Raw genomic sequence first — 26,182 nt, 5'->3', positions numbered from 1 at the left:
ATCCTGAAATATATATATTTAATGTTTGGTACTAATGACACCATTAGGCCTGACATAACTAATTTTTAAAAATAGTAAATTTCCCCTTGAAGTGAGTGACTAGTCTTTATTTCTTTTGGCAGCTTCTGGGCTGGCTGGCTGAGAAACTACCTACTCTTCGTTCCACCCCCACAGACCTTATCCTTTGTGTTCCTCATCTTTACTCCTGTCTAGAAGATCGAAATGGAGATGTGCGAAAGAAGGCCCAAGATGCTTTGCCATTCTTCATGATGCATTTAGGATATGAAAAAATGGCCAAAGCTACTGGGAAGCTAAAGGTACTTCTTGTTGATGCTGTTGTTATTATAAGCTATTAGAAAAATACTAAATATGAATTTTTCTTTTCTGGCAGTTGTGAGGCTTGAACTCGGCCTGGCACTGTCCTTGAGTCTTTTGCTCAGAGCTAGCACTCTACCACTTTGAGCCACTGCTCCACTTCCAGTTTTTGAATGGTTGATTGGAGATAAGAGTCTCTTGGAGACTTTTCTATATGGGCTGCCTTTGAACCACAATCCTCAGATCTTAGCCTCTTGAGTAGCTAGGATTCCACAGGCATGAGCCACCAGTGTACAGCCTGAACATGAATTTATATAACCAAAAGATTATATTACTTATTGAGGCTTACTTTGAAATCCTGGTAAGAGTAAATATTTTTTAAAAGTAAAATGTTTAGTGGTATAAAGCGTGTATTAATCTACAAGGGTGAAAACTATACCTACTAGAATGATAGCTACCTGAACATGACTCCATAGCATGTGTTACTTCTTTGATAGTGTGTTGCCTCCCTTCATTGATATTTCAGAAGTAGCAGCTCAGTCACTTACCTCAGTTATTTTTTACTTATTTTTACTTTCTCTCTAGCCAACTTCTAAAGATCAAGTATTGGCCATGCTAGAGAAAGCCAAAGCTAACATGCCAGCAAAGCCTGCCCCACCTGCTAAAGCAGCATCTAAACCAATGGGAGGGTCAGCTCCGGCCAAATTCCAGCCTACATCAGGTAACTTAATTTGAGGAAGCTAAAGGGGAAAGCGATAACCCAAGGAAACTCTTAAAATGACATTCAACATTCATGTGATTAAAAACATGAAAGCTGGTATAAGATGACTGGTTTCCAAATCCAAAAAAGATATTTTGGTGTAGCACATTGAAATATTCTAATGTCGAAATGCTCCAAACTGTTTTTAAGGTTTCTTCAGTTGTAATAGGTCCATCTAACGTAATCCATCTCACTAACAGGTGAGGGAACCCAAAGTTAATTACTTGCACAAGGCCAAGTAGCTAATCATCAGATTGAAACACTATTTAATCAAAAATGTCTCCTTCAGGGCTGGGGATATAGCCTAGCGGCAAGAGTGCCTGCCTCGGATACACGAGGCCCTAGGTTCGATTCCCCAGCACCACATATACAGAAAACGGCCAGAAGCGGCGCTGTGGCTCAAGTGGCAGAGTGCTAGCCTTGAGCAGGAAGAAGCCAGGGACAGTGCTCAGGCCCTGAGTCCAAGGCCCAGGACTGGCAAAAAAAAAAATGTCTCCTTCCACTTCATTGGCTAGCTGCTAATCCAGTCTACTACTTACTGATCTTTTTCTTTGGGGTGGAGGGTCATGGGAAGAAGTTGGCACTGGGGATTGAACCAAGATACTGAGACATACTAAGTTTGCACTCTACCACTGAGATACTTGGAAACCCCTAATAATCCTTTTTCTTGTTTTCGTGTGTGTGTGGGGGGGGGGTGATTAGTTGGTCATGGGACTTGTTGAACCTCAGGGCCTGGGCTCTGTCCCTGAGCTCCTTGATGTTCCTTTGCTCAAGACTAGCACCACTTTGAGCTACAGCACCACTTCCAGTTTTCTGGTAGTTAATTGGAGCTAAAAGTTACTGACTTTCCTGCCTGGGCTGGCTTTGAACCATGATCCTCAGATCTCCTCAGCCTCCTGATTAGCTAGGATTACAGGCATGAGCCACCTGAGGCTAGCCCTAGTAGGCTTTTAAGTGTGTGTCTGTATGCTGGTACTAGGGCATGGACTCCGCCTTGTACACTTGCTTTTCTTTTTTGCTCAAGGCCTATACCTCTACTCTTTTTTTTTTGGCCAGTCCTGGGTCTTGGACTCAGGGCCTGAGCACTGTCCCTGGCTTGTTCTTGCTCAAGGCTAGCACTCTGCCACTTGAGCCACAGCGCCACTTCTGGCCGTTTTCTGTATATGTGGTGCTGGGGAATCGAACCCAGGGCCTCATGTATACGAGGCCGAGGCAAGCACTCTTGCCGCTAGGCTATATCCCCAGCCCCCTATACCTCCACTCTTAATCATTCATAAGAGTTCGTGTTCTTTGCTGCTTACTCAAAGATAAGTGTCTTACAGGGACTGGTGGCTCACGCCTATAATCCTAGCTACTCAAAAGGCTGAAATCTGAGGAGCTTGAGGCCAGCCCGGGCAGAAAAGTCCCCATGAGACTCATCTCCAATTAACCATTCAAAAAAAAAAAAGTAGAAGTGGTGCTGTGGCTCAGGTGGTAGAGTGCTAGCCTTGAGCACCAAGAGGCTCACAGACAATGCCCAGGCCTTGAGTTCAAGCCCCACAACTGACAACAAAACAAAAAACAGATAGGGATCACATAGAATTTTCTTCCCTCACTGGCTTTGAACTGTAATCCTCAGATCTCAGCCTCCTGAGTAGCTAGGATTACAGACTGAACCACCTGAACCCAGCCCTAATAGTCTTTTTAAAGAAAATAATTTTCTTTTCTTTATTGTCATATCAAAAAAATCTATCATGGAACAGGAGCTAGTTGCTCATATTTGTAAATCCTAACTACTCAGAAGGCTAAAATCTAACGATTGCCATTTGAAGCCCAGGTAGAAAAGTCCAGGAGACTCTTATTTCTAAATAATGACCAAAAAGCCTGAAATAGAGCTATGGTTTAAGTGGTAGTGCACCATCCTTGAGCAAAAAAAGTAAAACAATCTTCAGGCCCTGACTTCCAAGCCCCAGTACCAGCAACACACACACACACACACACACACACTCTCTCTCTCTCTCTCTCTCTCTCTCTCTCTCTCTCTCTCTCTCTCTCTCTCTCTCTCTCTCTCTCTGTCCCTCTCTGTCCATTGGGTATAACATGTAACAACTTTATTTCTAGAATTGTTTCTGTGTACTAGGCTAGAAATTGATGACGCTTATGAAGTTAGAAATCTTGCATGTGTTAAACTGTATCATAGTACGTACAATTTTAACATGTATTGGAATCTTGCTTTGTAGAAAATAATGATCTTTCATATGCAATAGCCACCTATCCTTAAGGGAGTATTAATTTTGCATAAGATATTTTTTACTTATTTAGAAAAACTTTTATTTTTCCAGTACTGATGATTTAACATTGGGATTTTATTATTGCTTGCCTACCACTTGAGCCACACCTCTAGTACAAACAAATGAACTTTTTTCTTTTGGGGTTGGAGTCAGTCCTGCAGCTTGAACTCTGGGCCTGGGTACTGTTCTTGAGCTCTTCAGCTCAAGACTAGTGCTCTGAGCCATGGTGCCACATTGGTATTCTGGTGGTTAATTGGAGCTAAGAGTCTCATGGACTTTCCTGTCCAGTCTGGCTTTGAACCATGATTCCCCAGATGTCTGCCTCCTTAGTAGCTGGGATTACAGGTGTGACCCACCCAGCTATTCCAGTGGTTAAGATCTGTGAATTTCGGCTTGAAGCCAACCTGGGTAGACAAATCTGAGGGACTCTTTTTTTACCTTCAATTAATAGGCGTGGCATAAGTGATAGAGTGCCAGTCTAGCCTGAAAAAGCTAATTGGAAGCACAAGTCACTGAGTCAAGCCCCAGTATCCACATAAAAAACAAACAAAAACTATATATAGTTTAAATATTGGTAAATGAGGTGGAAATTTTCTGAATTAATTTCATCAGGGTATCCTTACAAAGAAACTTACAGGGTTGGGAATGTGGCTTAGTGGTAGAGTGCTTGCCTAGCATGAATGAAGCCCTGGGTTTGATTCCTCAGTACCACCAATACATAGAAAAAGCCAGAAGTGGCACTGTGGCTCAAGTGTTCAAGTGCTAGCCTTGAGCAAAAGAATCTCAGAGGTAGTACTTGGGCCCCCAGTTCAAGCCCCAGAACTGGCAAAATAAACTGAGAAACTTACAGAGGAAGAAAAACTGAAAAGAATACTAACTCTAAAACATTAGGCTTTCATTTTATGTTTAATTTACCCAGAATAAAGTAATGATAGTTAAAATTTAACTAACATTGCTCATGCTTTTCTCCAAAGCACCTGTTGAAGATTCTGTTTCCAGCACCATAGAAACCAAGCCTGATCCAAAGAAGGCCAAAACTCAAGGAGTTTCCTCAAAAGCAAAGGTGTGTTAACTCTGCATGCTTAGATACTGATTTGCTTTTGTGTTGCTTTTTACACAATAAATTATTTTATTAGATCATATTGTCGGCTGGGAATGTAGCTTAGTGGTAGAGTGCTTTCCTAGCATGCATGAAACCCTGGGTTCCATTCCTCAGCACCACGTAAACAGAAAAAGCCAGAAGTGGTGCTATGGCTCAAGTGGTGGAGTGCCAGCCTTGAACAAAAGAAGCTCAGGGATGATACCCAGGCCCTGAGTTCAAGCCCCAGGACTGGCAAAAATAAAAATAGATCATATTGTCCATTGAAGAATAACACTACTGTTGGTAATATCAAAGTAAGTCTAAAAATTTTTAATTAACTAGGCAAGTATTCCCCTTTGCTTTTGCTCCCCCTATCCCCCACCCCCGGTTTGTTTTCTGGATAGGGTCTCATATTAACTTTGCATGGGCTGGCTTTGAACCTCAGCTCTACTGCATCCTGAATAGCTATAATTACAGGGATGAATCACTACACTAGTTTGTGGGATTTATTTTGTCTTTTTTTGTTGTTGAGTTTTACATGATACAGGTTATCTAGCCAGGGCCTTGCATTTTGGGCATGTGCTTTAGCTCTGAGCTATAATATCCCAAGCTTCTGGCTTTTTTTTTTTTTTTTTTTTTGGTATAAGGCCTGGGTGCTGTCCCTTAGCTTCTTTTGCCCAAGGCTAGCACTCTACCACTTGGAGCTTACAGCTTCACTTCTGGCTTTTTTGGTAGTTTAGTGGAGAGAGCCAAACAGACTGTCCTATCTGGACTGGCATCAAACCATGTTCCTCAGATCTCAGCCTTCTGAGTAGCTAGGATTATAGGCATGAGTCACTGACAACTTGCCCAGCTTATTTTTAATACACCACAAAACAGAGACTTCATGTTGTCATGAGATACTGTCATGCGTGAATAGAGGAGTAAAGCATACATAGCTCTGGCAGAATGAACACTTTAGACTGATTTGGATTTGAAATAAGAAAGGTAATCATCTTTCTTCTACTTTGGCTTCATTAGGTCATCATATACTTAGAAGGTATTCTGGGGCTGGGAATATGGCCTAGTGGCAAGAGTGCTTGCCTCGTATATATGAAGCCCTAGGTTTGATTCCTCGGCATCATATATATAGAAAAAGCCAGAAGTGGCACTGTGGCTCAAGTGGCAGAGTGCTAGCCTTGAGCAAAAAGAGGTCAGGGACAGTGAAGAAGGTATTCTGAGTGGCTTACAAGGCAATATCTTTTCTACTCACATTTAGTAGTATTTGAATCACTAATCTTTTCAATGATTAAAAGAAACATGATTTGGATAAACACATCTCCACATGTTTTACTTTAAATATCCTCTTTACTTTAAATATCTCATTTAATTACACTTTTGGATCACAGCAAAAATGTCATCAGTTTCTTTATCCAGACTCAGAATTAGTCACTGTGTTAATTATACTGCTGATCATTCAAGACTTACAAAAAGAAAATTGCAGAACTGGACAATTGGTAGCAAATCTACCAGTAAATAGTAAAGCTAATAATCTAAGAGGAGAAAACTTTTTATTGAGTGTATGTAATTAATGAAAAAATGTAAGAGTAGAAGCTTGTTCCTCATTGTATTATAGAGTAGGCATTTCTTTGTTTATTTGTTTTGTTTTTGTTGCCAGTCCTGGGGTGTGGACTCAGGGCCTGAGCACTGTCCCTGGCTTCTTTTTGCTCAAGGCTAGCACTCTACCACTTGAGCCACAGCGCCACTTCTGGCTTTTATCTATATATGTGGTGCTGAGGAATCAAACCCAGGGCTTCATGTACACGAGGCGAACACTACCACTAGGCCATATTCCCAGCCCCTAGAGTAGGCATTTCTATATGGTGTTCTGGATATTAAAACATCTGTTTTTCATGCTGGGAATGTGGTTTAGTGGTAGAGTGCTTGCCTAGTGCATGCATGAAGCCCTCACTTCGATTCCTCAGAACCACATACACAGAAAAAGCCAAAAGTGACACTGTGGCTCAAGTGGTAGAATGCTAGCCTTGAGCAAAAGAAGCGTAGGGACAGTGCCTAGGCCCTGAGTTCAAGCCCCAGGGCTGAATTTTAAACTATCTGTTTTTCTTCTCTGTTTGACTACTCTTTTAGCACTATGAGTTAATTGAAAATTTCTTCTGAGCTATCCAATGAAGCTCTTTTCTTATACCTCTTCATATCTTCATCCCAAATAGAGTACATGCTTATTTTAATGTTTTGATCAGAAGTGCTTTGAATTATTTGTCTCTAGTAAGTATTTTGTCAGTAGTAAGTCTGGAACCTAAAGTAATAGCATGCAAATGTCCTACCACTGAACTATGTTCCCAGCTTCTGTTCTCTTCTTAATGCCTTTTTTTTTTTTTTTGCAATTTACAAAACAATTTCACATAAATTTGTTTGTGTTTGAGCTAACCAACTAGGGATAGTAAATTCTTGCTATATTTATGATAATGTTAATGAAATTCATATTGTACCTTCATATAAAGTTAGGTGCTGGTTTCTTTCTATCTGATACAAAGGTTCTGAATCTTAAATTATTTATTTGGCGATACTGAGTTTTGAACTTGGGTCCAATTTTACACTTACTAGGCAGATATTCTACCACCACTGAGCCACACTCAACTACTGAATTATTTTTAAAATTATATTCATGGGGCTGGGGATATAGCCTAGTGGCAAGAGTGCCTGCCTCGGATACACGAGGCCCTAGGTTTGATTCCCCAGCACCACATATACAGAAAACGGCCAGAAGCGGTGCTGTGGCTCAAGTGGCAGAGTGCTAACCTTGAGCGGGAAGAAGCCAGGGACAGTGCTCAGGCCCTGAGTCCAAGGCCCAGGACTGGCCAAAAAAAAAAAAAAAATTATATTCATGAATAAAGTATTTAAAGTTGTTTACTGTAACCTTCAGTAAAAGAAGATTTAAATATTTCCATTACAGTGCTGTGGTAGAAATGCATTAAATAGAGGTTGAAACTAAAGAGCTTTCTCAACTAAATGATATATAATATATAAATACCTTTCCAAATGTTTACATGAAAGTAATGAAGATTTCAAGGGAAAAAAAAGAAGTATTAAATAATTTAAAAATAGGCTAGACTAAACCAGACTAATGGGAAGTAATTGCCCTTCCAACTATGTATACTCTGCCAACCCAAGAACTAAGACTTATATAAGAATCCATGTAAATACATTTCTAACTTGGTATGATATTACATTCTTACAATCTTAGCACTCAGAAAGCTGAGGGAGGATTTCAAGTTTGAGGTTATCCTGAGCTACATAATGACCCTTGTCTCCAAAAAAGTAAGAACTTTATTCTAGAGAACCTGTACAAAAGCATATTACATGCAGCTTTTTCTTGTTGGTGTATAATATAGAAAAGCTTCTCTGCTTTCTGTAATGACCTTTAACTGGTCAAGAAAAGGGGCCTAGCTAATCAGTACTCTCTAAACCTTGTTTGTAGAGTACACAAGGAAAGAAAATACCAAGCAAAACCAACTTAAAGGAAGATGAAGACAAATCTGGACCTATTTTTATTGTTGTTCCAAATGGGAAGGAGCAAAGGATGAAAGATGAAAAAGGATTGAAGGTAAGGAAAGGATAAGAATCTTTAGGAGTTTTTTCTTCTTTTATTTTTATTTATTCATTTAGCTAAAAACAGTTTTATTTAGCTGGGCAGCTGTTGCTCATGCCTGTAATCCTAGCGATTGAGAAAGCTGAGATGTAAGGATCACAGTTCAAAGCCCAGCCGAGGTAGGAAAGTCAAAAGTGGTGAGACCCTTATCTCTAGTTAACCACCAAAAAGCTAGGAGTGGAGCTGTGGCTCAATTGATAAAGCAATATCCTTGAGCAAAAAAAGCTTAAGGACAGCACCCAGGCTCTGAGTTCAAGCCCCAAGACTGACCAAAAAAAGCCAATCTGACAAAACCACAATTTGCAATCTAAGTTTGGTGGTTTATGGCTGTAATCCCAGCCCTTAGGGGGCTAAAGCAGGAAGATAGTTTTAAGGTCAGACTAGGCTATAATGACCCTGTATCAATCAATAAATAAATAAATATAAAAATGTTTTCCTGTCCAAAATTTATATTGTGAAAAACTAGACTCTTGCTCACAAACTATTTTTTTCTCTAAAATTACCCTGAACAGTAACTCCTACAGAGAACTCCAGAATATAACTATTGCCTATTTTTTGTTTAAATGGGAAGAAATTGTTTAGTAGTCTTTCTGGTCCTTTACATTTTTTTATTTAAAGATTTTTAAAATCGGATTCAATGTGGCTTAGCAGGTAGAGTGCTGCCTAGCATGCACAGAGCCCTGGGTTTGATTCCTTGGCACCACATAAACAGAAAAAGCCAAAAGTAGTGCTGTGGCTCAAGAGGTAGAGCGCTAGCCTTGAGCAAAAAGAAGCAATGACATGCTCAAGGACAGTACTTAGGCCCTGAATCGAAGCCCCAGGACTGGCAAAAAATAATAAATGAAAAATTTTAAAAATTAAGTAAATAGAACATCTACAGTAGACTGCTATTTAATTCTTTATAACATGTAATATCTTAAGATGCAGAATTTGTGCTAAAAGGGTAACACATACCTGTAATCTCAGCCCTTAGCTAGCTATGACAAGAGGGTCATGAGTCTTAGGTCCAGCCTGCTAATGTATATATTTCTCCAAGTGCTAGTGGTTCACACCTGTATAATCCTAACTACTTGGGAAGCTGAGATCTGAGAATCCTGGTTCAAAACCAGCCTTGGCAGAAAAGTCCATGAGACTCAACTCCAATTAGTCACAGAAAAAGCCAGAAGTGGAACTGTAGCTTAAGTGGTAGAGAACTAATCTTGAGCACAATAGTTCAGGGATAGTACCCAAGCCCAGAGTTCAAACCCCAGGACCAGGACCGTGCACGCACACACACGTGCACACACACACACACACATTCATGCTGCTCGCTAGGAATTTAGCATGGTATGGTATGTCTAGTGAGCCTAGTACACTGTGCACTAGGCCCAGCTTTCAAAATTCATGCTGCTAGGAATTTAGCTGAGTGGCATGGTATATCTAGTGAGCCTAGTATGCTGTGCACTAGGCCCAGCTTTCAACCCACTAATACTGCAAGAGGACAGTATTTCATGACTTTTTTTCTCTCAATGATCACATCTTAAAGATCACCCTATATGTATCTGTCCACTATATGTATATACCTTTCTTTTCCCCAGTCTACCGTGTTAGACATTTAGGCTGTTCCTTTTTTTAAAATTGTTATTATAAAGGTGATGATAAAGTTAGTCTACTTTTTGTTTTACTGTTAAGCATTTTTACACATGTGTGAGTTGTATCTGCACCGAATTCTTAGAATGAGATGTGCATTTTAGGGCTGGGAATATGGCCTAGTGGCAAGAGTGCTTGCCTCCTACACATGAAGCTCTTGGTTCGATTCCCCAGCACCACATATATGGAAAATGGCCAGAAGGGGCGCTGTGGCTCAGGTGGTAGAGTGCTAGCCTTGAGCGGGAAGAAGCCAGGGAAGGTGCTCAGGCCCTGAGTCCAAGGCCCAGGACTGGCCAAAAAAAAAAAAAAAAAGAGAGAGATGTGCATTTTAAATTGTTGTTTATGTGTTTTTTTTTCACTATTAAAATTGTGTCAGTGCTGGCAATGTGATACAATCTAATGTTGCATTCATTGATAATGCTAGTAAGAATTGCTCAAAAAACTTTTTCTTGGTAGTACTGGGGTTTGAATTCTGGGGTTTTTTGCTTTCTATGTAGACGTTCTTCCATTTAAACTACTCCTCCAACCCTCATAATTCTTTTCCAGTAAGATTTCCAGAACTGTGAAACTTGCAGAAGTAGGACAGTTGAAGCACCATTTTTTTCTTATTGTTATCTTAAAGGTGATGTACAAAGGAGGTACAGTTATATGTCATTTCTTTTTGAACAGTGTCGTCCCTTCCCTTGCTCTCTACCAGTTTTTCATTCCTGTCTCCACTTACAAGTTTAGTTCATTTTTAACAGAGTATCTAATTAGGCAACATTTTGTGTTCATATTTGATCATAAATGAATCTTGCTTAATTAAAAAACATCCTGGAACTAAGCATTGTAGCATGTTCTTATAATAGCAACACTGAAGAGGCTGAGGCAGAAGAATTAAGTGGTCAAAAGCCAACCTGGGCTACATAGTAAATTCTAGATCAGCCTGAGCTACATAGCAAGACCCTATCTCAAAAACACAAAGGGCTAGGAATATGGCCTAGTGATAGAGTGCTTGCCTCACATACATGAAGCCTTGGGTTTGATTGCTCAGTACCACATATATAGAAAAATCCATAAGTAGCACTGTGGCTCAAGTAGTAGAGTACTAGCCTTGAGCACAAAAAGAAGCCAGGGACAGTGCTCACGCCCTGAGTTCTAGCCCCAGGACTGGCAAAAAAAAAAAAGTAAAAAATATACATCCTAAATTAAATAGTATAGCTGCATTAATTAGATTGTTTCTTTAGTTGAATACTTTATAGCCAGCCCATTTTTACTATACTTTTTTTCTCTTCTTTTTTTAGGTGCTAAAGTGGAACTTTAGTACGCCTCGGGATGAATACATTGAACAACTCAAGACTCAGATGTCTAGCTGTGTAGCTAAATGGTTACAGGATGAGATGTTTCACTCAGATTTTCAGCACCACAATAAAGCCCTGGCTGTCATGGTTGATGTAAGTCTGCAATAAATAAATATCCCCATATCTCAGGCATGTGAAAATTCTGAGCCTGTAAAGTAAGTGAAAGTTTGCATGCCTTAAAGAAAGACCATACTGCATTTTTACTTTGTAGAGCTATCTTATTTGATAGAATAAATCATTGTATATTTGAGGATTTGAATTGAACCTCTCATTTTGGGGGGTGTGGTAGTGGTGTACTTCTGTAATCCAGTGCTTCAGAAGCTGAAGTATGAATTCAAGGCCAACTTGACCTATATATAGTGAAACCCTGCCTAAAAAGTAAATAAATTGGGACTGGGAATATGGCCTAGTGGTAAAGTGCTTGTCTCATATACATGAAGCCCTGGGTTTGATTCCTCAGCACCACATAGAAAAAAGCCATAAGTGGCGCTGTGGCTCAAGTGGTAGAGTGCTAGCTTTGATCAAAAACAAGAAGCCAAGGACAGTGCTCAGGCCCTGAGTTCAAGCCCCAGGACTGGCTAAATAAATTAGCCAGGTACCAGTGGCTCATGTCTGTAATCCTAGCTAATCAAGGAGGCTGAGATCTGAGAATTTTGGTTCAAACTCATTCAGAGCAAAAAAAAATCCTTGAGACTCTTGTCTCCAGTTAACCACCAGAAAACCGGAAATGGCGCTGTGGCTCAAAGTGGTAGAGCACTAGCCTTGAACAAAAAAGCTCAAAGATAGTACCCAGGCCCTGAGTTCAAGCCCCCCAATTGCGAAAAAACTGAAAAATAAGTATTTTCTTTTGGGGCTTCACAAACATTTGACAAGTACTTGCCTGACAGAACCTAACCTTTAATACAGGCTTATTTATAGGGTTTTTTTGTTTTTGTTTTTGTTTTTTTAGCACTTGGAGAGTGAAAAAGAGGGTGTTATTGGTTGCCTGGATCTCATCTTAAAATGGCTTACCCTGCGGTTTTTTGACACCAATACAAGTGTCCTGATGAAAGCGCTGGAATATTTAAAGTTGCTCTTCACTCTGTTGAGTGAAGAAGAATATCATCTTACTGAGAGTGAAGCATCTTCCTTTATTCCTTATCTCATTGTTAAGGTAATATGTTGTTCTGAGAAACCACTTACAAGGTTTGAGCTAACCTCAACCTCCTATATAATATAGGAGCTAACCTCCTATATTTTTATTTCCATGCCCCTTTTCACTTTATCTATGAGGATACTTTTCACTACTCATCTTCCTGTCAAGATAAGTCCTCATTCACTCATTATTTTCTTTTTTGACTAGGTTGGAGAACCAAAGGATGTCATTCGTAGAGATGTTCGTGCCATCCTAAACCGGATGTGCCTTGTCTATCCAGCCAGCAAAATGTTCCTGTTCATCATGGAAGGAACCAAATCCAAAAACTCTAAGCAAAGAGCTGGTAAAGCAAATTGTGTGTGTGTGTGTGCGTGACAGAGAGAGAGAAAAATAGAAATCAAACCCTGGGCATCACACTTCAAATAGTTTAAATTGACATAGGAGTCTGCAATGGGGATTCCTAGAAGTAGTTTATAGATGAGCAATAAAATTTATCCAGTTTGTGTAGCCCGTAGTCTGTATTTAGACTGTGAGAGTGATGAGTTGCACACTGGTGGAGCCATGGTATCAGGTGATACAGGCATCACTCAGTACCACCCTGCTGACAAACTCAAGTGCACAGGGGCCATCTGACTCACAGGCATCTCCTTCAGGAAAAATTGCTATAGCACTTTTATTTCATTGGCAAAGGACAATAAGGGAAAAAAAAATAATATATGTAGAGAGAGGTGGGTGCTGGTGGTTCCCACCTATAATCATAGCTACTCAGGAGGCTGATATCTGAGGATTGCAGTTCGAAGCCAACCCCGGCAGGATCTGTGAGATTCTTATCTCCAATTAATCACCAGAAAAGCCAGAAGTTCAGCTGTGGCCCAAGTGGTAGAGCACTAGCCTAGAGCAAAAGAAGCTCAGGGACAACATCTAGGCCCTGAGTTCAAACCCCAGAACCAGCACCAAAACACAAGCACACACAGCCAGAATTTGATAAGTTGTCTATGCCAAATATTTTTTGGGTCTCATTCATCTAGCCTTCCTTCTCCAACAGAGTGCCTGGAAGAGTTGGGGTGTCTGGTTGAGTCCTATGGCATGAATGTTTGCCAGCCAACCCCAGGAAAAGCCTTAAAGGAGATAGCTATTCACATAGGAGACCGTGACAATGCTGTACGCAATGCTGCCCTCAACACCATCGTAACAGTATACAATGTGCATGGAGATCAGGTGTTCAAACTGATTGGAAATGTAAGTGATGGTTCTGTGGGTATTGTCAGCCTATCAAGAAAAGAATTCTAGAGTTTTTAGCTTGGTTCCTGAAGTCTCAGATACTCCTAAGCTTTACCATTTGTTATAAAGTCAACTCATCCAAATAAGCATCTCTGATTACTGTTGAACAGTAATCACAGTAATCATTCAACAGTACTGTTGAATGTTTTACTAGAGATCAAATTCTTTTTCAGAGCATTTTATTCATAGCAGTTTGCTTTAGACATGAGAACTATTTTTGAATCAAGATTTGAGCTAGTCTAGAGCTCTAATTATATGGCAGTCTGCTGTAGAAATGTACTTAACAAGTAATTACCTTGGGAACAGTTTAGACACTAATACTGTCAAACCATAAGATTCTCAAGTGACAGCCAGGAGTCACTTTTCTGGGCACATTAGGTTCTGCCTCTGACTCCTTGCTTGATCTAGCCACTGTACTCTCTGTACCTCATTCTTTGTTTCAGTAACTTTTCATAGACCATTTATATGTGCTGTGCTTCTATCCTTCTATTCTTTAATCAAATCCTCATCACACTGTGGAGACAAAGCAGGTGAGAATTTTGAGACCAAAGGTTAAGATTATTGCCTACACACATGAGCTACTTAGTACAAGATTTATTTTAAGCCAGGTTCTGGAGTCTCAAACCTGTAATTCTAGCTACTCAGGAGACAGAGTTGAGGAATGTGGTTCGAAGCCAGCCCAGGCAGAAAAGTCTGTGAGATTCTTATCTCCCGTTAACCACCAGAAAACCAGAAGTGGCACTGTCGCTCCAAGTGGCAGAGTGCTAGCCTTGAGTAAAAGCCTCACAACCAATAAATAAATAGATAAAGATTTATTTTATTTTACTTTTGTGTGTGTGTGTGCCATTATTGGGGCTTCAACATGGGGACCTGACCACTGACCCTTAGCATTTTGGCTCAAGGCTTATACTCTGCCACTTGAGCCACAGCTCAACTTCCAGCTCTTTGGTCATTAATTGGAGATAATGGACTTTCTAGTACTGGACAAGGAGATTTAACTTTTTACCATTTTAATTGTATTTATTACTAGCCTTTCTTGTTATATCTTTGTTTTTCCTTCATAAGTTTTTTTTTATTATAGCTAAGCAGATATTAGTATTTGGCCAATGTATTGTTTTGAAAGTAAAGTTGTCTTATTCTTGTAGAACAAGTTCTTCAGTATGAAAGAAAGTGAGAGAGAGTGTTGCTAGAATTGTACACATAGTCTTTCACATACTGTATAAGTGCTCTACCACTGAGCTACATCTCCAGCCCTTTTTTAAAATTTTATTTTGAGCTAGGGTCTTGCTAAGTGTCTAGGATAGTCTCAAACTTACTATCCTCCTGCCTCAGCCTTTAAAGCAGCAATTTTACCGACGTGTGTCACTATGCCCAGCAGTAGGTAATTCTTGAGTCTTCCTTTAAGTTTGAAATTGTCATATTTTTGTTTGAATATACTAATAGGTTTAATTGGGCTATTTTTACAGCTTTCTGAGAAGGATATGAGCATGCTCGAAGAGAGGATTAAGCGGTCAGCAAAGAGGCCCTCTTCTGCCCCAATGAAGCAGGTAGAAGAGAAACCACAGCGCACACAGAGCATAAACTCGAATGCCAACATGCTGCGCAAGGGACCAGCTGAGGACATGTCCTCCAAACTTAAGTATGGAGATGGAGATAGTTGTCTGAAAGCATCTGTGTGTACTTTGCTTTATGTGCTCAGAGCTTGTCCTGTAACATAATTTTGAGTTCTTGTAGTCATTATCATGCATGACTGATAGGTATATGTCTTATAGCCAAATGTTTAATCTTCCAGTCTTCATTGTCTTTGTCTTTGTCTCAAAATCACTTCTAAATAGTCTTGTGCCTTCTTTCACTGCTTTTCCGTGGACAGAATTATGTATCGCACTTATAGGATGTAAGTACTGCCTGCTAATTTTTCATTAGCAGGGCTCTTATATCTTTTCTAACTTCTTACATGGATTCATCCCCCTCTGGAGGGTGACTGAATTTGAGTTTATAACCTTGGTACTGGGTAGCCATATTATATCAAGCCTTCTATGGAAGTCCAGTGGCTAGCAGATGTGGCAACTTGGTGTCATGTTATATTTGATTGTTCTCAGGTTCTTTCCTGAGATGTGCCTAATAAAATGCATGGTACCCAGAATTGGCTTAGGTACTCAAAATTCTACATTCTAATCAAGGCAGCTCTATTTTGAGTTGTGTCATGAGTATAATTTTAACCAATTTGCATTTCAGAACGTCACAGACCTATTTCTGAGATATAATACTGGCCATGACCTGTCTAGAGTATTCTTAAAGGGGAATGATTGTCCTTAAAGTATAAAATATACTGAACACTGCATGGAATCATGCATGTGATCAGAAGAACTTAAGTACTGGTTAATTTGGCAGAAAACAACCAGTCCAGTTTTCTTAATATTTTTACCCATAAATAGTGAGCTTTGAGTCAATATGATTATTTTACATCCCATCTGGAATAGAAGTTAGAAGTACAAGGTTCATTGTCTTGAGCAAATTATAGATAATACTTACAACTTAGCTGGTAATGAGAGTAAAAGTTAAAATTTTTCTGCTCTTTATAACAAGTATAATTATTGGCTACTCATAACCAATATTATTGCCTAAGCCACATTCTTAAACTCAAGGACTTAAATCATTCAAGGGGGCTGAAACCAGAAGTTGAACATCTGTCTTGAAGCTTTGGGGCAGCTGGAAAAGCTACACTTGGCCTTTAGTTAAAAAGTCTCTCTTAGTTCAGGAGCCTCTTTTTCCTTCTTTCAGCCAAACCCGAAGCATGAGTGGGCATCCTGAGGCAGCCCAGATGGTCCGGCGAGAATTCCAGCTGGATTTAGATGAGATTGAGAATGACAATGGTACAGTCCGATGTGAAATGCCAGAACTTGTACAGCACAAACTGGATGACATTTTTGAACCAGTCCTTATTCCTGAGCCCAAGTAAGTTCAGCTTGCTCATTTAATCATCAAAGTATATATCTGAAAAAGCCCTCTGTGGGATTATACAATTAAAGCATTTTAAAATTTACTACTATCTGATAGCATAATTTAGCAATATTTTGAGATCTAGATCTAGTACAGAATTGCATGACTCCCACTTGCTGGGATATCTTATAATAGATTGATTTTTTTCCCCCCTTTGCTTTGCTGTCTAGGATCCGGGCTGTTTCTCCACACTTTGATGATATGCACAGTAATACAGCATCCACAATCAATTTTATTATCTCCCAAGTAGCCAGTGGTGACATCAGCACAAGTATCCAGGCTCTAACACAGGTAATAAGAGTTCCTCCAGTGGTAGTAATTCCATTGATAGATGTAGTGTGTAGGAATGATAGATTACACGCTGGCAGTCATAATATTAAGAGATGCAGAGCATATACAATACTATTTAAAAAGGTTTAAAAAAAGCACATCAGAACTTATTCAGAGGGGGCTGGGAATGTGGCATAGCATGCATGAAACCCTGTGTTCAATTCCTCAGCACCATATAAACAGAAAAAGCTGGAAATGGCACTGTGGCTCAAGAGGTAGAGTGCTAGCCTTGAGCAAAAAGAAGCCAAGGACAGTGCTCAGGCTCTGAGTCCAAGCCCCAGGACTGGCAAAAAAAAAAAAAGTCACAAATTTGTTTTCAAGATTCTCTTCTCTTATCACAGCCTTCTGAAGCTATAGACTTAGAGATAAAAATCTCATGTACTTTCTCAGTCTCATGGACTGACTTCAAACTGTGATCCTCAGATCTCAGCCTCCTGAGTAGCTAGGATTATAGGCATGAACTATTGGTGCCCAGCTGTGAAACCTCCTTAAAAAATAAAAATAACACAGAAAGTACAAAATAATAACTCCAGGAGTGTTTGACCATAGAGAAGCCTGGAAGACAGTATCTTAATCCTTGAATCAGAATAAACATCATCAGTGTACCAGAATGTGCAAGTATTAATGCCCTTATTTTGATAGCTATAATTATAAAAGAAAATGTTTGTTATTATTCAAATAATGATAACAGTGGGATCCTAGCATAGTAGTGCACATCTGTAATTCCAAGCAAAGGCAGGAGAATTCTAGTTCAAGGTCAGTCTGGACTGGGAGATACTGTCTCCTAAAAAATCACAAAGGATCCAAGCACTGGTGTCTCATGCCTGTAATCCTAGCTTCTCGGGAGGCTGAGAACTGATTATTGTGATTTAAAGCCAGCTTGGACAAGAAAATCTGTGAGATTCTTATCTCCACCAAAAAGCCAGAAGTAAAACTGTGACTCAAGTGGTAAAGTACTAGCCTTGAGAGAAAAGTTCAGAGACAGCACTCAAATCCAAAGTTGAAGCCCCTGGACTAGCACACAAAAAAATTAAAGATAAAAAAATAAAAGCAGGCTGGGAATGTGGCTTAGTGGTACAGTGCTTGCCTCACATGCATGAAGCCCTGGGTTCATTCCTTAGCACCACATAAACAGAAAAAGCCAGAAGTGGCGCTTTGGATCAAGAGGTAAAGTATAGCTTTGAGCAAAAAAAAAAAAAAATCCACAAAGAAGCCAGGGACAGTGCTCAGGCCCTAAGTACAAGCTCCAGGATTGGCAGAAAAAAGTAAATAAAAGCCACACAGAAGCCAAGCACTGGTAGCTTGTGCCTGTAATCATAGCTACTCAGGAGGATTGAGGTACAAAACTAGCCCAACAAGTCCACGAAACTCACCTCCAGTTAACCAGCAAAAAGCCAAGCTGGCAGCAGCATCAGAGTTCTGCTATGTGAGCATAAGGCCCTGAGCTCAAATTCTAATACTACCTGATTAGAGAACAAATATTAAAGCATCATCAGTGAGGATGGAGACAGTCATACATTTGAAAAAAATTTAAGATCAAGCACCCACATGTAGCCTTGTAGAAATTTGAAACAACTTTTCCTGCTAGGTTTGTGTTTTGTTCTTTTTTTTTTTGCCAGTCCTGGGCCTTGGACTCAGGGCCTGAGCACTGTCCCTGGCTTTGTTTTGCTCAAGGCTAGCACTCTACCACTTGAGCCACAGCACCACTTCTGGCTTTTTCTAGATATGTGGTATTGAGGAATCGAACCCAGGGCTTCATGCATGCAAGGTGAGCACTCTACCGCTAAGCCATATTCCAAGCCCTTGTTTTTTCAAATAACTAGGAATTTTGGAATATCATTAAATTAAGGCAGAAACCCCAGAATAAATAAAAGTGAAATTTGGTCATATAAAATCTTAATCAATAGAAAATTCATATATACTAAATAAACAAGTGAAATATTGTGGCATATATTTGCAGCCCACATAACCAATGGAATCTTGAGGGGAGAGGGGAGAACATAAGAGAAATGTAAGAAAGAATAAACCAATCTTGGGCTGGGAATATGGCCTAGTGGTAAAGTGCTCACCTCGTACACATGAAGCCCTGGGTTCGATTCCTCAGCACCACATACATAGAAAAGGCCAGAAGTGCTGCTGTGGCTCAAGTGGTAGAGTACTAGCCTTGAGCAAAAAGAAGCCAGGGACAGTGCTCAGGCCCTGAGTTCAAGCCCCAGGACTGGAATGAATGAATGAATGAATAGATAGATAGATAGATAGATAGATAGATAGATAGATAAGCAGACAAACAAATAAATAAATAGTAGAAGATACTTAGAAAGTTACTGAACACATAAAAATTGATCAACTGTGTTCCACCACAGCACCCCCTCTCCCAGAATTTTAAAGTACTACAGAGTCAGAAGTTGTAAATCCTTGGTAGTGTGTGCTTAGCATGCTCAAGGCCCTAGGTTCCTTCCCCAACACACACACACACACTGTACTGTATCATTGTATCATCAAACTAAGAAATTATACTCTTAAAATACGCTTATTTTGGAAATAAAAACACAAGCACATTAGGATACACACACATACACATGCATGTATGTACATACAGAGATATTTATTGTAATAGGTAGTATACAACTGACCAAAGTAGAAACACTGAAAATAATCAGTAAGGGAATGATGGATTTAGTTTTCATACATGCATACTTAGGTTGTTATGCAGCTTTTACAAATAAAATTCTTCTTGATTTTAGTGATTTTTAAAAAAAATTTTCTATTAAAAGGCTAGGTACAGATAAGTACATAAACAGTACTTTAAACCTTGACCTAATTTATCTAAGTATATATACTTGATCATAGGTAATATTGTAAGCAGGCTGTTACTGTTAGCTCTCTAGGAAAAAGAAGGGGAATAAGCCTTCTCAAATACATAGTATTTTTTTCATGGTGTCCATGTAGAAATATTGTTAAACTGTCCTAGTTATATGACATTGAGTGGAAGCAGGACCACCGTTTCTACAACACCAGGGGCCACTACTACAGTGTGTAAGTGCTGCCTGTCTGCCTAGAGGTTTATAAGTTACAGCCCAGCTCAAAAGGAGGATTATTGAAGATGGAGCATGGTTATCTTGGAGTATTATTTAAATATTCATAAAACTGTATTTTATGTATGCAGCATAGGCCCTAGGAAGATACTTTCATACTATTGTGTAGGAGATGCATACTTTTCCCATACATAGAACATTTTACGGTTAGTGATAACCAATCTATGAAAATGGGAATACACTGGACCAAAATGTGGATACCTGAGTATTCAATTTGAGTTTTGTTTTATTCTGGATTTTTTGTTGGTCATAGAGCTTAGAACTCAGGGCTTGGGCCTCTGTGTCTGAGCTCTTTTGATCAAAGCTATCACTCTATCACTCTACCACTTGAGCCATAGTACCTCTTCCAGCCTTATGGTAGTTAATTGGAGATAAGCGATCTCACAGGCTTTCCTGCCCTGGCTGTCTTCAACCACAATCCTCAGACTTCAGTCTCCTGAGTAGCTAGGATAACAGATGTGAGCTGGCAGCGCCTAGCTAAGTTTTAAGTTTGGACTAAGCTTTATGAGCCTCACTTTGTTTACCTGGTAAATGGATATCTTTCTTCTGTTAATTATTTTTTCTTGTCAGTTCTAGGGATCAAACACTAAGCAATATCCTTTCTGGGCAAATACTCTACCACAGAGCCTGTCTTGTTGTTTTTCCATGAAAATTTTCTTTTCTCTTTAGAATTTGTCTGACAGGATCTTGCCGTGTAACCCAAGCTGCCCTGTATCTCATTTTGTAGCCCAGAGTAGTTTCCAAATGCAGGATTACATTACCGGTGTATGTCACTGACTCTAGCTTCTTTCTTTCTCTTCTTCCTTTTTTCCTTTTTTGATCCTATCAGTCTTGGCTAAAGAATCTACATATCTCTTTTTAATAAATTGAACATTTAAGCATCAAGATTATTTTTCTCTAATTTAGACACAGCCTCTTGGGCTGGGAATGTGGTTTAGAGGTAGAGTGCTTGCCTAGCATACACGAAGCCCTGGGTTCGATTCCTCAGCACCACATAAACAGAAAAAGCCGGAAGTAGCGCTATGGCTTAAGAGGTAGAGTGCTAGCCTTGAGCAAAACGAAGCCAGGGACAGTGCTCAGGCCCTGAGTCCAAGCCCCAGCACTGGCAACAAAAACAAAACAACCTCTTAGAATGGGTCTGATACTCATTTAATAGTAACTTGCTCAGTAAATACATATTGAATGGTTTAATCTCTCAGGACAAGTTATATGTAAAGTAACTATATTTTTTCTAAATGAGACATTGGAAGTGCTTTGCTAGTAAATACTCCTATAGAATCATCTCTTAGAGTATCTGCTATGCAATATGAAGCTTGAAAATAAATCTTGGAATTTTTATTATCAGATCGATGAGGTCCTGAGACAAGAAGACAAAGCTGAAGCCATGTCTGGCCACATCGATCAGTTTCTGATAGCCACTTTCATGCAGCTGAGACTCATCTACAACACACATATGGCAGATGAGAAGTTGGAGAAGGATGAGATCATCAAGCTATACAGCTGTATCATCGGCAACATGATTTCGGTAAGGTCTCTGCAATGAGAGAGCTTTCCTTTAATCTCCTTACCCAATCAACATTAGTGTGGATGTGTCAGTGAGTTCTGTGTCACTTGATAGAATTTTCATGGTTTCTATTGTAAGCTACTCACTTCTATGACAGTTGGGATATCTCTAGTTTACTTTATTGCTAGAATAAAAAGTAGAATGCTTACTTGCCACCTGCTTCCTATCAAGTTCCTTGTTTTGTTGTTGGTTTTTTGTTGTTGGTTTTTAACGGTCCTGGGGCTTGAACTCAGGACCTAGGCTCTATCCTTGAGGCTCTCTCTGCTCAAGGCTAGCGCTCTACCTCTTGAGCCACAGTACCACTTCTGGCTTTTTCTGAGTAGTTTGTTGGAGATAGGAGTCTCATGAATTTTCGTGCCCAGACTAGCTTTGAACTGCAATCCTTAGAGCTCAGCCTCTTGACTACTAGCTAAACATGATAGTCCCTATTTAGCTTTTCACAAATAAGTGTGCTTCCATTAAAAACATTATTATACAAGGAAAAAAAGCATACCAAATAATTCTGGCAATTACTGAAGAATTCCATTTGACAAATTTAAATTAAAACTCTGAAGTCTTAAAAATACAGTATAATTGTTCTGGGCATGGTAGTTCTATAACAGTTCTTGGTTAAGGCAGATTTTCAATTTCCAGGCCAGCTGAACTAGTGAGATGCTATTGCAAAACAAAGGAAAAAAAATACATATGTCAGGGCTGGGAATATGGCCTAGTGGCAAGAGTGCTTGCCTCCTACAAATGAAGCTCTCGGTTCGATTCCCCAGCACCACATATATGAAAAACTGCCAGAAGGGGCGCTGTGGCTCAGGTGGCAGAGTGCTAGCCTTGAGCGGGAAGAAGCCAGGGACAGTGCTCAGGCCCTGAGTCTTCCGAGGCCCAGGACTGGCCAAAAAAAAATAAAAATACATATGTCATGTACTAACTAGAATATATCAGACATAGTTGTCTTCTTTATTCTGTGTGTGTGTGTGTGTATTTGTTTTATTTACTTTTTTCCAGTTGTGGGGCTTGAACTCAGAACCTGGACTCTATCCCTGAGCTTTGGTGGTCAAGGCTAGCACTCTACCACTTTGAACCATAGCACCACTTCTTGTTTTCTGGTAGTTAATTCAAGAGTCTCATGGACTTTCCTGCCTGGGCTGGCTTTGAACTGCAATCTTTAGATCTCAGCCTCCTGAGTAGCTAGGATTATAGGCAGGAGCCACCAGTGCCTGGCTTATTCTATATTTTGAGTTTTAACCCCCCTAACATAGTTAGGATTCGATAGCTGTTTCAGATAGAGAGCCTGGCCCGGGAAGCCTCCACTGGAGTACTGAAAGACCTGATGCATGGCCTTATCACCTTAATGCTGGATTCCCGGATTGAAGATCTTGAGGAAGGGCAACAGGTGATCCGTTCTGTGAACCTCTTGGTGGTGAAAGTTCTGGAGAAATCAGACCAGACCAACATCCTAAGGTATATTCGTATCTCTGCATTAAAATCCAAAATAGCCTTTCCCTTGTTTACATATGAAAATTAGAAAGTTACTAGATCAGGTATAAATTCAGGTTTTCCTAAAAAGTTGGCTTATTATTCTTCTGTAGGAACCAAAATTATCCAGTCTGAGACCATAGTTTAGTAATGACTCAGTAAATGACTAATATCATGAGTTCTCTAGAATAGACTGTGAAATGTATCAGTTCTTCTAGCATGTACATTTCAGGTACATTTCTCTCTTGTCTACCAATGACACTGAAAAATGGTTAGCACACTTAACCATTTACCAAGTAGTAAGAACTTAATGATGATTTTTATCTTTAATAACCAAATGTTAAGTAATCATATGTGAATCCTCATCCATGAGTTCTCAATTTACTAGGTAGATAGAGAATGCTCACAGTTGGCCTTTCAATGATTGATTTTAATTATAATAAAGATTTGAAATAAATTAATGCTGTTATGTTGGTATGTTTGTTTTTCCAGCGCCCTACTTGTTTTGCTCCAAGATAGCCTGCTAGCAACAGCCAGTTCTCCCAAATTCTCAGAGCTTGTTATGAAGGTGATGTTTAAATCTCTTTTCTTTTCAAAGATACCATCACTTTGTTAGAAGTATAGGGGAAAATAAATTTGAGCTTAAAACATTAAAACTAATATACATCTCACAAAATGTAATTGGTAAACCTAGCATGGTAGTACACCACTGTAATTCAAACAAAAGGGTGGCAAAGGCAAGATCATGAGTTCAAGGCCAGTCTGGGCCCTATCTCCAATGAGACACAGTGAGACTGTCTCATGTGCCATATGTATGTGTACCAGCCCAAGAGTCAGCATAATTGAGCTCTTTTGCTCAAGGCTAGTACTCTACCACTTGATCACAGCTCCACTTCTGGCTCCTTTTTTTTTTTTTTTTTTAACTTTGGTGGTTAATTGGAGATGAGAGACACATGGACTATCCTGTCCCCAGCTGCCTTTAAACTCTGATCTTCAGATCTCAGCCTCCTGAGTATCTAGAATTATAAGCATGAACCTACTGGTGCCCAGTTAATAAGTACATGATTTTTAAAAAGTAAAATAAAGATTCCTGGGAATATAGCCCAGTGGTAGAGTGCTTGCCTTGTATACATGAAGCCCTGGGTTTGATTCCTCAGCATCACATATATAGAAAAAGCCAGAAGTGACACTGTGGCTCAAGAGTGCTAGCCTTGAGCAAAAAGAAGCCAGGGACGGTGCTCAGGCCCTGAGTTCAAGCCCCAGGACTGGCAGGAAAAAAAAGTTCCTCTTTTGCCAATTTATACCCTGAGCTCAAGCATAAAAATTCTTGGTATCAGACAGCTGTGTTGTAGATATTTTACCAACTCTCCTAGACTCAAAATAGCAAGAAGTTTGATATGACAAATTTTTTATCTTGGAGGGGAAAAGATACATAGACTTCTATTTCAGCCTGTAATTGGACATTCTGAATGAACATATCTATAATATTGTAAGTCTACTACATGCTAATAGTGTAAGGTATTTTGTCTCCTCTGGTTAGATTTAGTTAAACAGTTTAAGTTATTCTATTCTCAAGTGCCAAGAAACCCAAAATGGAATTTCCATCTTTTTTGGTGTGTGTGCCAATACTGGGACTTGAACTCAAGGCCTCACACCCTCACTTGGCTTTACTTTTTTTTTTTTCTTCCTTGCCAGTTCTGGGCTTGGACTCAGGGCCTGAGCACTGTCCCTGGCTTCTTTTTGCTCAAGGCTAGTACTCTGCCACTTGAGCCACAGCGCCACTTCTGGCTTTTTCTATATATGTCGTGCTGGGGAATTGAACCCAGGGCTTCATGTATATGAGGCAAGCATTCTTGCCACTAGGCCCATATTCCCAGCCGTCACTTGGCTTTTCTGCTCAGGGCTAGCACTCTCCCAGTTGAGTCACACCTTCTGGCCTTGATTTTTTTTGGGGGGGGGGTGGGGTGATTAATTGGAAATAAGTGTATCTTGGATTTATCCATACAGGCTGACTTTTAAACCATGATCCTCAGATCTCAACCTCCAGGCTAGCTAGTTTTCCAGCCATGAGCCAATGATGCCTGGCTTTTTTCTTCATTTAAGCAGTTTCCTGTGAAAATTGTCTTAAGATTCCCTTATTTACACATCTATTCAATTGTCTCCTCTTTGTATTTGCTATTCTTTTGTACTTTGTGAGATTTGGCTTCCCAGTCTTTGTTTAGTTTGAGCCTGGTGGTAACACCTTGCTGGAGTGAGCACCCACGTGAACAGTTGTCCTCTCAGCCTTTTCCTGCTGTACCTGTTCAGTGTAGATAACTTATTTCTTCCTGTAAATTTGGACTGCTTTGCCAACCTGCTGACCTTAGACCTTTTGTAATGTCCTCAAACAGCCTAAACTTCACCATCCTTTTGAAATGGACATTAAGTTTTGGCAAGAGGTCAAGATATCTTCTGCAGCTATGGAAAGAAACATTGAAATACTTTTTATGACTCAAAGAAATTAAACTTCATTTTGTCATCTGCCAATTTTGGTGGTGACTGCAAAAGACATTCACACAACATTAAGGGATGAGGGCTGGGAATATGGCCTAGTGGTAAAGTGCTCGCCTCGTATACATGAAGCCCTGACTTTGATTCCTTAGCACCACATATATAGAAAAAAGCCGGAAGTAGCACTGTGGCTCAAGTAGTAGAGTGCTAGCCTTGAACAAAAAGAAGCCAGGGACAGTGCTCAGGCCCTGAGTCCATGCCCCAGGACTGGCAACAAAAACCAAAAACAAACAAATATTAAGTGATGATCTCTATCTCTGCGGATGTGGGAGGGAAGAGTAGAGATAGATGAATAGTTAGAAGCATGACTTACTTGTCCTACTTCAGTGAATAACACAATTGAAATATTTTGTGTTCTAATAGCTGAGCAGGAAGGGTAAGATCCACATATATATCCCTGACCATCTTTTTTGAAGTGAGCTATGAAGTTGAGAATGGTAACAAATTATCCTCATTCTTCAGTCACTTTTAACTTTGTTTCTTTTTTCAATAGTGTCTCTGGAGAATGGTTCGACTATTGCCAGACACCATCAACAGCATTAACCTGGACAGAATTCTCCTAGACATCCACATTTTCATGAAGGTGTTCCCCAAAGAGAAACTGAAGCAATGCAAAAGCGAATTTCCTATAAGGACCCTAAAGACACTCCTGCACACCTTATGCAAATTAAAAGGACCCAAGGTGAATGAGAACAGCAATGGTCCCTAAGAAAGCA

General features: G+C 39.8%; 1 protein-coding gene and 1 non-coding gene across 5 annotated transcripts in view; both read left to right on the top strand.

Annotated features, from left to right (window-relative positions):
• Ckap5 (cytoskeleton associated protein 5) overlaps nt 1-26,182 on the top strand; it is a 96,262-nt gene that overhangs the window by 65,778 nt on the left and 4,302 nt on the right. For all 4 annotated transcript variants that reach the window (XM_048361486.1, XM_048361483.1, XM_048361485.1 and 1 more), the window contains exons 25-39: nt 123-317; nt 901-1,036; nt 4,320-4,408; nt 7,905-8,030; nt 10,988-11,137; nt 11,994-12,197; nt 12,387-12,522; nt 13,225-13,418; nt 14,927-15,099; nt 16,242-16,415; nt 16,631-16,751; nt 21,231-21,410; nt 22,714-22,901; nt 23,409-23,484; nt 25,960-26,148. In XM_048361486.1, coding sequence (XP_048217443.1) covers nt 123-317; nt 901-1,036; nt 4,320-4,408; nt 7,905-8,030; nt 10,988-11,137; nt 11,994-12,197; nt 12,387-12,522; nt 13,225-13,418; nt 14,927-15,099; nt 16,242-16,415; nt 16,631-16,751; nt 21,231-21,410; nt 22,714-22,901; nt 23,409-23,484; nt 25,960-26,148 — 2,331 coding nt within the window. The remainder of the gene's footprint in view (nt 1-122; nt 318-900; nt 1,037-4,319; nt 4,409-7,904; nt 8,031-10,987; nt 11,138-11,993; nt 12,198-12,386; nt 12,523-13,224; nt 13,419-14,926; nt 15,100-16,241; nt 16,416-16,630; nt 16,752-21,230; nt 21,411-22,713; nt 22,902-23,408; nt 23,485-25,959; nt 26,149-26,182) is intronic.
• On the top strand, nt 12,708-12,818 carry LOC125362791. Its single transcript, XR_007213103.1, has one exon. It is a non-coding gene; the product is annotated as a small nucleolar RNA SNORD67 (small nucleolar RNA).

Source organism: Perognathus longimembris, chromosome 13, assembly GCF_023159225.1.
Source record: "Perognathus longimembris pacificus isolate PPM17 chromosome 13, ASM2315922v1, whole genome shotgun sequence".
Taxonomy (NCBI): domain Eukaryota; kingdom Metazoa; phylum Chordata; class Mammalia; order Rodentia; family Heteromyidae; genus Perognathus; species Perognathus longimembris.
Note: the sequence above shows the minus strand (reverse complement) of the source record. Positions and strands in the feature narration are given on the sequence as shown.